Source organism: Acomys minous (genome assembly GCF_964271855.1).
Source record: "Acomys minous genome assembly, chromosome: 2".
In the NCBI taxonomy this organism is placed as follows: Eukaryota; Metazoa; Chordata; class Mammalia; order Rodentia; family Muridae; genus Acomys; species Acomys minous.
The window spans coordinates 136,403,492-136,414,421 of NC_140484.1; the positions used below are offsets into that span (position 1 = coordinate 136,403,492).

The 10,930-nt window shown below is 40.4% G+C and overlaps 1 protein-coding gene across 1 annotated transcript; it reads left to right on the plus strand.

Moving 5' to 3' along the window:
* Positions 1-9,101: 9,101 nt before the first annotated feature.
* On the plus strand, positions 9,102-10,556 carry LOC311578617 (ubiquitin carboxyl-terminal hydrolase 17-like protein A; the record flags this gene model as incomplete). Its single annotated transcript, XM_084748589.1, has 1 exon — positions 9,102-10,556. The coding sequence occupies one exon, from the start codon at positions 9,102-9,104 to the stop codon at positions 10,515-10,517; it is 1,416 nt and encodes a 471-aa protein (XP_084604715.1). The 3' UTR covers positions 10,518-10,556.
* Positions 10,557-10,930: the final 374 nt, after the last annotated feature.

Below are 10,930 nucleotides of genomic sequence, written 5' to 3' on the forward strand. Positions count from 1 at the left end.
TAAGCTCAGAAATAACATCATTAACCAGTGACATGAATCAAACGGAGCTAACAGATATCTACAAAACTTTCACCCAAACAAAAAGGAATATACTTTCTTCTCTGCACCCCATGGAAACTCTACAAAATTGATCACATAGTAGGTCACAAAGCAAGTTTCAACAGATACAAGAGGATTGAAATAATACCATGTATTATATAAGATCACCATGGTCTTAGGCTATACTTCAACAACAACAGAAATAACAATAAACCTACACATATATGGAAACTAAACAACTCTATAACTAATGACACCTGGGTCAGGGAAAAAAATGAAGAAATTAAGGAATTCCTGATATTCATTGAAAATGAAGGAACAACATACCCAAATTTGTAAAACACATGGAAAGCAGTGCTAAGAGGAGAGTTCATAGCACTAAGGGCCTTTAAAAAGAAATTGGAAAACATCCCACATAAGCAACTTAGCAACACAGCTGGAATCCATAGAAAAAAAGAAGCAGAAACACCCAAGAGGAATAGATGTCTGGAAATAATCAAACTCAGGGCTGAAATTAATAAATTAGAAACAAAGAAATCAGTCAAAAAATCAACAAAACCAAGAGCTGGTTCTTTGAGATAATCAACAAGAAGAACAAACCGTTAACCAAACTAACTTAAAGGCAGAGAGACAGTATCCAAATCAACAAAATCAGAAATGAAAAGGGAGACATATAAACAGACACTGAAGAAATACAAAGAATTATAAGATCCTACTTCAAAGGCATATATGTCACAAAATTTGAAAATCTAAAAGAAGTGAATTATTTTCCAAAACAACTCCACTTGTCAAAATTGAGTGAAGAGCAGACAAACAAGCTAAATAGTCCCATTTCCCCTATAGGAATAGAAGCAATCATTGATCGTCTCTCAACCAAAAAAAGCCCAGGGCCAGATGGTTTCAATGCAGAATCTACCAGACCTTCAAGGGTGTGCTAATAGCAATACCCTTCAAGCTACTCCAAAATATAGAAATGAATGGAACATTACCAAATTCATTCTATGAGGCCATAGTCACATTGGTACCTAAACCTCACAAAGACCCAATAAAGAAAGAGAACTTCAGACCTATTTCTCTTATGAACATTGATGCAAAAATACTCAATAAAATATTTGCAAAAGGAATACAAGAACACATCAAAGATGTCACTCAACATGAACAGGTAGGCTTCATTCAAGGCATACAGGGGTAGGTTAATATATGGAAATCCATCAATGTAATCCACCATATAAACAAACTGAAAATAAAAGACCATATGATCATCTGCTTAGATGTAGAGAAAGCACTTGATAAAATCCAACACCCCTTCATGTTTTAGGTTTTGGAGAGATCAGGAATACAAGGTATGTACCTCAACATGATAATGCCTATATACAGCAAGCCAATAGCCGAAATCACATTAAAGGGTGAGATACTCAAGGAAATTCCTCTCCAATTGGGAACAGGGGAAGGCTGCCTACTCTCTCCATATCTCTTCAATATAGTACTGACAGTTCTAATCAGAGCAATAAGAAAACAAAAGAGATCAAAGGGACGCAAATGGGAAGAGAGGAAGTCAAATTATCCCTAATTGCAGAGGATATGATAGTGTACATAAGTGACCCCAAAAAAATTCCACCAGTGAACTCCTACAGCTGCTAAACACCTCCAGCAAATTGCCTGGATGCAAAATTAATACAAAAAAGTCAGTAGCCATCCTATATACAAAAGACAATCATGCAGAGGAAGAAATTAAGAAAACTACACACTTCACCTTAGCCATAACCAATATAAAATATTTAGGAGTTACTCTAATCAAGCAAGTGAAGGACTTGTGTGGAAAAAATTTCAAAATTCTGAAGAAAGAGATTGAACATGACATTAGAAGATGGAATGATCTTCCTTGCTCATGGATAGGGAGAATTAACATAGCTAAATGGCCATCTTACCCAAAGCAATTTACAGATTCAATGCAATCCCTATCAAACCACCTACACAAAAATGTAAAGATATTGAAAGATCAATTTTCAACCTCATATGGAAATACAAAAAAACCAGAATAGCGAAAACAATCTTGTACAATAAAAGATCCTCCAGAGGATTCTACATACCTGATCTCAAGCTGTACTATAGAGCAACAGTAATTAAAACAGCATGGTTCTGGTACAGCATTAGGCTCTTTGATCAGTGGAATCAAATCCAAGACCCAGATATGAATCCACACATATATGGTCATTGGAATTTTGATAAAGAAGCCAAATATGTTCAATGGAAAAAGGATAGCATCTTCAACAAATGGTGCTGGTCTAACTGGATGTCTTCGTGTAAAATAATGCAATTGGACCCACATTTGTCACCATGCATAAACTCAAGTCCAAGTGGATCAAAGACCTCAACAGAAGCCCAGAGACACTAAATCGGAAAAAGTGGGGAAGAGCCTGGAACACATTGGCCCAGGAGACAACTTCCTGAACAGAACACCAACAGCCCAGGCATGAAGGTCAACACTTAATAAATGGGACCTCATCAGGCTGAGAAGTTTCTGTAAGGCAGGACACACTGTCAAGAGAACAAAGCAACAGCTTACAGACTGGGAAAAGAACTTCACCAACCCTACCTCTGACAAAAGTCTAATTTCCAAAATATATAAAGAACTCAAGAAATTAAACACCACCAAACCAAATAACCCAATTGAGAAAAGGGGCTCAGAACAAAACAGTGAATTCTCAACAGAGGAATTTCAAATGGCTGAGAAACACTTAAAGAAATACTCAACCTCCTTAGTCATCAGGGAAATGCAAATCAAAACATCTCTGAGATTCCATCTTATACCCATCAGAATGGCTAAGATCAAAAATTCAAACAACACCACATGCTGGTGAGGATGTGGAGATAGAGGCACACTCCTTCATTGCTGGTGGGAATGCAAACAATTACAGTCACTTTGGAAATCTATCTGGTTCTATCTCAGAAAACTGGGAGTAAGGCTTCCTCAAGACCCAGCTATTCCACTCCTTGGAATATACCCAGAAGATGCTCCATCACACACCAAGAACATTTGCTCAACCATGTCCATAACAGCCTTATTCATAATAGCCAGAACCTGGAAACAGCCTAAGTTTCCCTCAGTAGAAGAATCGATAAAGAAACTGGTACATTTACACTATGGAATACTACCTATTTCTTAATTGGATCATTTGGTTTGATGGTATTTAATTCCTTGAGTTCTTTATATATTTTGGATATTAGCCCTCTGTCAGATGTAGGTTTGGTGATGGTCTTTTACCAGTCTGTAGGCTGGCTCTTTCTTCTGTTGACAGTGTCTCCTGCGTTACAGAAGCTTTTCAGTTTCATGAGGTCCCATTTATTAACTGCTAGTCTTAGAGACAGAGATGTTGGCATTCTGTTTAGGAAATTGTCTTCTATGCCAACAAGCTCCAGGCTCTTCCCCACTTCTTCTTTTAACAGATTTAGTGTAACTGGTTTAATGCTGAAGTCTTTGTTCACCTTGAACTCTAATTTTCTGTAGGATGATTTGCATTTCTCTACTCACAGACATCCAATTAGACCAGCACCATTTGTTGTAGATGTTATGTCCTTTCCTCTGGATGGTTTTGGCTTCTTTGACAAAAATCAACTCTCCATAGGCATGTGGGTTTATTTTTGGTTCTTCATGTGGATTCCATTGATCCATCTGTCTGTTTCTATGTCATTGCCATGCAGTCTTTATTATGACTGTTCTACAGTACAGCTTGAGATCAGGGATGGAGATACCTCTAGAAGATCCTTTTATTGTACAAGACTGTTTCAGATATACAGTGTTTTTTGTTTTTCCATATGAAGTTGAGAAGTGTTCATTCAAGGTCTGTAAAGAATTATGTCAGCATTTTAATGGAAATTGAATTGAATCTGTAGATCACTTTTGATAAGATGCCATTTTTATTTTGTAAATCCTACTGGTCCATTTTCAATTTCTTTCTTCAGAGACTTGGAATTATTTTCATATCAATCTTTCCCTTGTTTGGTTACAGTTACAGAAAAATACTTTATGTGTTTCATGACTATTGTGAATTGTATTGTTTCTCTAATTCATTCTCAGCCTGTTTGGATTTTGTTAAAAGAGGGCTACTGATTTGTTTTAGTTGATTTTGTGTTCAGGAATGTTGATGAAGGTTTTTGGTTTTTTTGTTTTGTTTTGTTTGTTTTGTTGTTGTTGTTGTTGTTGTTTTTTTTGTTTTTTTGTTTTTCGAGACAGGGTCTCTCTGTGTAGCCCTGGCTGTCCTGGACTCCCTTTGTAGACCAGGCTGGCCTCGATCTCACAGTGATCCACCTGCCTCTGCCTCCCAAGTGCTGGGATTAAAGGCATGTGCCACCAAGGCCCGGCTTTTTTTTTTTTTTAATATTTATTTATTTATACAGTACGCTGCCTGCATGTAAGCCAGCAGGCCAGAAGAGGGCACCATATCTCATTATAGATGGCTGTGAGCCACCATGTGATTGCTGGGAATTGAACTCAGGACCTTTGGAAGAACAGGCACTGCTCTTAAACTCTGAGCCATCTCTCCAGCCCCGAAGGTTTTTAATAATCTGTAGGAATCGTTGTGTAGAACTTTTGTCTTCATTTATGTATATATAGTTTGGTATCATATATATGAAATATATGATATATATAATTATGTATTATATCATCTACAAATAGTGATCTTTGACTTCCTTAATAATTTTTATCCCTTTTACTTCTTTTAGTAGTCTTATTGCTCTAGCTAAAACTTCAGGTATTATACTGAAGAGATACGCATTGATTGAAAAGCCTTGTCCTGTCCCTGATTTCAGTGGAATTGATTTAAGTTTCTCACCATGTAATTGGATGTTTGCTATTGGCTTACTATATATTGCCTTTACTATGTTTAGATATGTGCCTTGTATTCCCACTCTATCCAAGAATTTTAACATGAATGGGAGTTGGATTTCGTCAAATGCTTTTTTGGCATCTAAGGAGATGATCATGTTTTTTTTTTCTTTCAGTTTACTTATATGTAGGATTTCTCTATATTGAACCACCCCTGAATACAGGGAGTGAAGCCTACTTGGCATAGTGAATAATATTATTGATGTGTTATTGTATTTGCTTTGAGAGTATGTTGTTGAGTAAATTTGCATCACTGTTCATAAAAGAAATTGGCCTAAAATTCTTTCTTTATAGAGTCTTTCTATAGTTAAGGTATTTAGCTGACTGTGGCATCATAGAATGAATTTGGTAATGTTCCTTCCGTTTATATTTTGTAGAACAGTTTAAAGAGAATTGGTATTAGGTCTTCTTTGAAGGTGTGGTAGACTTCTGCATCAAATTCATCAGGCCCTGGGAACTTTTTGGTTGGGACATTTTCATGACTGCCTCAATTTCCTTAGGAGATATAGTACTATTTAGTTTGTTTACCTGATATTGATTAAATTTTGGTAGTTAGTATCTATCAAGAAAATTGTCCATTTGTTTAGGTTTTGAAATTTTTTGGCATATAGGCTTTTGAGGTATGACCTAACGATTCTTTGGATTTCCTCACTGTCTGTTGCTCTGTCTCCCTTTTCATTTCTGATTTTGTTGATTTGATCACTCTCCCTTTGCCTTTTAGATAGTTTGGCTAAGGGATTGTCTTTCTTATTGTTTTCTAAAAAGGACAAAACAAAAAAAAACAGCTCTTAGATTTGTTTATGTTTTGAATTATTCTCTTTCTTTCTAATTTATTGCTTTCAGCCTCAAATTTAATGATTTCCAGGCATCTACCCCTTGTTGGTGAGCCTGCCTCTTCATGTTCTAGAGCTTTCAGGTGTCTTGTAAAGTTAATAGTATGGGATCTCTCCAATTTCTTCTTAAAGGCACTTAGTACTGTGAGATTTCCTGTTAGCACTGCTTTCATTGTGTCCCATAAATTTTGGTATGTTGTGCCTTAGGATACTTTGAATTCTAGGAAGCTTTACATTTCTTTCTTTTTCTTTTTTTTCATTTCTTACCCAGACATCATTACATAGGGAGTTGTTCAGTTTCCATGAGTTTGTAGACTTTCTGTTATTTCTGTTGTTGTTGAATCCCAGCTTTAATCCATAGTGGTCTGATAGGATGCAAGGGGTTATTTCGATCTTTTTGTGTCTGTTAAGGTTTGCTTTGTGACCAAGTATATAGCCAAATTTGGAGAAAGTTCCAATAGGCGCTGTGAAGTAGGTGAATTCTTTCCAGTTTGGATGAAAAGTTCTGTCTGTATTACTTAGGTCCATTTGATTCATGATGCCTATTAGTTCCATTGTTTCTCATTTAGTTCCCACACCATTATCTATTAATGAGTGTGGGGTGTTGATGTTTCCCAATATTAAAGTGTGGGGTTCAATGTTCGATTTAAGCTTTACTAATGTTTCCTTTATGAAGACAGGTGCTTCTGTATTTGGGGCATAGATATTCAGCATTGCGATATCATCTTGGTGTATTTTTCCTTTAATTGGTATGAAGTGTCCTTCCACATCTATTTTGATTAGTTTTGGTTGAAGGTCTACTTTATTAGATATCAGAATGCCTACTCCAGCTTCTTTCTGGGCTCTGCTTGCCTGCAATAAGCTGAGCTTCTGGGAACTGAACCACTTGGAAGTGTCTAATAAACAGTATTTGTCTTCCATCAGAGTCTATAACTCCTGAGGGAGTAATCATTACTAAATACACAATAGACTACCACTTTCTATGCAATTTAATATTTTTAGTGTACTACACATAGCATTGACATTAAATGATTTTAAAACTTAACTCCAATATACAACTAAGTGAGATATATGAAGTATTTAGTGTCCCTACTTGGATTACCTGGATGTACATCCGCAAGTCTGTGAAAAATGAGGATGTTTCTTTCCTATTTTAATGTCCTTTTCCTTAACTTTGTGTAATTCTAGCATGTCTCTGCTGTGAGATATTTCAGAGAAGCAACAGTAACAGGTATCTATGTTATTGGTGAGGGTTTGAATGAGAAATGTTCCCACAGTTGTCCCACATTTGAACAACTTGTTTTCAATACTCCTCAACTAAGAGTCTCTCCTGCTCCTTAATCAGGGTCAGCTGGTTTCTTGCTCTGCCTCTTAACCTAGGGTTAATTTTATTGACTTCTGTGGCCAAATAGCTCTTGGATTAAAGGTGTGTGTAAGGGTGGTTGAACCACACCTTAATCCCTTGTTTACAATAAATAGAAAATTCTTGGATTAAAGGTGTGTTAGGGCTGAACTACAAGAACAGGGATTTACAATTCAAGCACAGGGATCTCAGTGGGATCAAAGATCCTATAACAAGTCCCCAAAAATGTTAGGAACAAACCTTTGGTCCTAAAAGGAATGTTCCCTCAGGGCATTTCCTGAGCCCCTGCATTCGGTTGTTACAAGGAAAACCAAACCTTGAGACACCTAGGGATAGCAATTGGAATGTAATCTGAATACCCTGTTTTGGTTTTTTTTTAAATAAGAAATTACATTATTTGGAAAAAAAAAGCCTAGGCAAATAGAGCTGTATCCTGGAAAATGGCCTCCAAAGAGATCAGATTTCAGAGAGGCTATCTAGAAGCCACACCTAAACTGCCTGATTCAATTCAAGGATTCTAGGGTGTGGCTGTTCTGGCATGGGTTAGTGGGCGTGGCCACAGAATTAGATATAAGACTGAGCATTCAGGACCAGTATTCACTTGCAGGCAGGTTCAGCAGAGAAAGACAACCTTCTGCTCCCTTAGAGGACTCCAGCCCAGTACTTGGAAGAGGCTTCTGGTGACATGGAGGCTGCTCAGCTGTTCTTGGAAGGTAAGTCTCACTGGATGGACTTTAGGGTTCTGATGAGCTGCTGACGACAAACCCCAGACTCAGGCAGTTGTAAAAGCAAGGAGTGTTTCTTCTCCAGAGATTCCAGTATGCAAGGACCATCACCTTTTCCAAAATGGAAACCTTAAAATGAGGTTTTCAGGCTTAATTTATAGTCAAAGGGTCTTGTAATGACTTTAAAACTGATTGGTTAGAAGCAAATCTGAGTTACAAGGCAATTGAGGATTGGGTACCTGTTTTGGGATTCTTCCTACTGTCAACTCTGTCTATTGTAAAATAGGGATTTTGTAGTCATTAAGGTGTGCCTTCTACTCATGACTGACCTTTACTTTGATTGGATAGGGCAAGCTGTGTTCTTTTCTTGGAACAGCAAGGGCATAAAGGAATATACACATACTTTTTGGTCACCTGATGGCCAGGGCGTGCCGGCAAACTCTAACAGTCCCTGAGTTGGGGAGTGAGGATTAGAAAAAAGTCAGAGAGCACAAAAGTGATTACTGAGAAAACAGGAGAAAAGTTTTAAGGGGACTGGCAGTCAATACTGTAGCCCTGAGTTTATTGGTAAGAACATCTTTAATCACTTTCCAGACATGGGGACAAGATCAAAAATCATTCTCAGGGGCTGGAGAGATGGCTCAGAGGTTAGGAGCACTTACTGCTCTTCCAAAGGTCATGAGTTCAAATCCCAGCAACCATATGTTGGCTCACAACCATCTATAATGAGATCTGTATACATAATAAATAAATCTTTTAAAAAAAAATCATTCTCAGGACCCACTAGTGACCCCTGCACAAGTTTTCTCAAGGACCCACGCCGTCCTAGAATCAGTAGATGTTGAGTGCCTAGATGGCAGAACATCTTACTGTCCTTCTCAGCAGGTCCCCTTAACGTTTAAATACTGACAGAGAGCATGAGAGCCCCACCTGTAGACAGAGAGAGCCTTTTCTAATTGGTCCCAACAACCTTACCTGAAAGCTGATTGCCTGTTGCCCTAGAGCTGTGGCTTTTCCAGGAGATGTTTTCCTGAAGTCTGAGAAACAGAAACTCAGACCTAGTCAGGCAAAGCGGAGAACTGAAGCCTGCCATGGAGTCAGGCTAGCCTATAAAATATTTGTTCTCCTCGGCATGTCCCCCATGAGTGCTGTTAACTTTAAATTCCCTTTGTGTTCTTGTTCTAAAAGCAGAGCCAGTCGTGTTTTCACCTGCCGCTGTTGGCCTACACCAGAAGAAAGCTCAAGTGGTGGCCATGCTGGGTGCCACTGGGAAGCACAGTCCGAAGAGGGAGAAGTTCCATGACGTGGGAGCCGGGCTCAAGAACATTGGCAACAGCTGCTACCTGAATGCAGCCCTGCAGTGCCTGACGCACACGCCACCGCTGGCCACCTACATGCTGTCGAAGGAGCATTCTCAGAGCTGTCTTCACCAGGAAGGCTGCAGGATGTGTGCTATGGAAGCTCATGTGGCCCAGAGTTTCCTCCACTCCGGGGATGTCATGCAGCCCTCGCAGGAGTTGACTGCCGCCTTCCACAAGTACATGCAGGAAGACGCCCACGAGTTCCTCATGTTCACCCTGAATGCCATGGATGAAGCCTGCCTTCGAGGGAGCCTGTGCTCGGAGCCCCACTCTCAGGTCAGCACCCCAATTCAGGAGATATTTGGAGGTTCGTGGAGATCTCAGATCAAGTGTCTCCACTGCCAGGCCACCTCAGACTCCTTGGAGCCTTTCCTGGATATCCCCCTGGACATCTGCACAGCTCAGAGTGTCACCCAAGCCTTGGAGGAGTTAGTGAAAGCGGAAGAGCTCTGTGGAGAAAATGCCTACTCTTGTGGTAGTTGTCGGGAGAAAATGCCAGCTTCCAAGACCCTGACAGTTCAAACAGCCCCGAAGGTTCTTCTGCTTGTGTTAAATCGCTTCTCAGGCTTCATGGGTGACAAAGTAGACAGGAAAGTGAGCTACCCCGAGTCCCTTGACCTGCGGCCATACATGTCTCCACCTAATAGGGGACCATTGGTGTACACCCTCTATGCCGTGCTGGTCCATGATGGTGTGACTTGCCTCAGTGGACATTACTTCTGTTGTGTCAAAGCTGGCAACGGGAAGTGGTATAAGATGGATGATTCTAGGGTCACCCTGTGCGATGTGGCTTCCGTCCTCAGTGAGCCTGCCTACCTGCTCTTCTATGTCCAGAGGACTGATCTCAAAAGTGAAAGTGTCAAGGAACCCGGAAACAGAGTCAACCAGGCTCTCTGCCCCAAATCCCAGGTTAGGAAAGCCTGCCAGAGAAAACTCAACATGGGCCCTGCCGTAGAAGCAGCTGCGGGAGAGGAACGGGGCCTCACAGAGAATTCAGCGACCAAAGAACCCTGCTTAGACCGACAGGAAGCGCTTCAGGAACGCAACCATCCCAATCCTGTGCCGACCCTCGGGAGACCTCATCCTACTCTTCCAGCCAATGCAGTTATAATCCATCAGTCCAGACACAGAGGGGACTTGGGCAGGAATCCTCTTGACAAGGATAATTTCCCATGTCCCAGTTCTGCCAAGCTCCTGAATGATCGGGACCCTGTGAACACTGGACAACGCTGCAGTCAGGGAGGGAGGCAAAGGTCTAAGAAGAAGAAGAACAGCAAGCAAGGGTGGAGGCTTCTGGTTGCTTACTAAAGCTCACTCTACTCCTGGATCCCGAGTCCTGTGGATGTTCCTCGAACAAGAGGCCGTTGGAGCGAGAGATTTGGATTTGCACCCGAGGCAGGACAAAATGGCTCACCCTGCAAGTGGGGATGTACCCTGTCTTTGTGTCCTCGTCTGCCCTTGTTGAGACCTAGCACTCAGTTTCGATGTCGAAGAAACTGCCCAGGTCCCTAGAACAAGGTAAATACCTGAAAGCTTCTGGATTCATGGGGGAGTTGTGCAGTGTCCACTACTGGAACTCATTGATCCTGAAAACTGTGGCACCAGCCAAGGACTATATGTGCAGTTAACATCGACCCAGATCTAGCCAATGGACTGGACGTTCTCCACAGTGGAGTGGAGAGTGGGGTCTGACTTTCACATGAACTCTGTTGCCCCATATT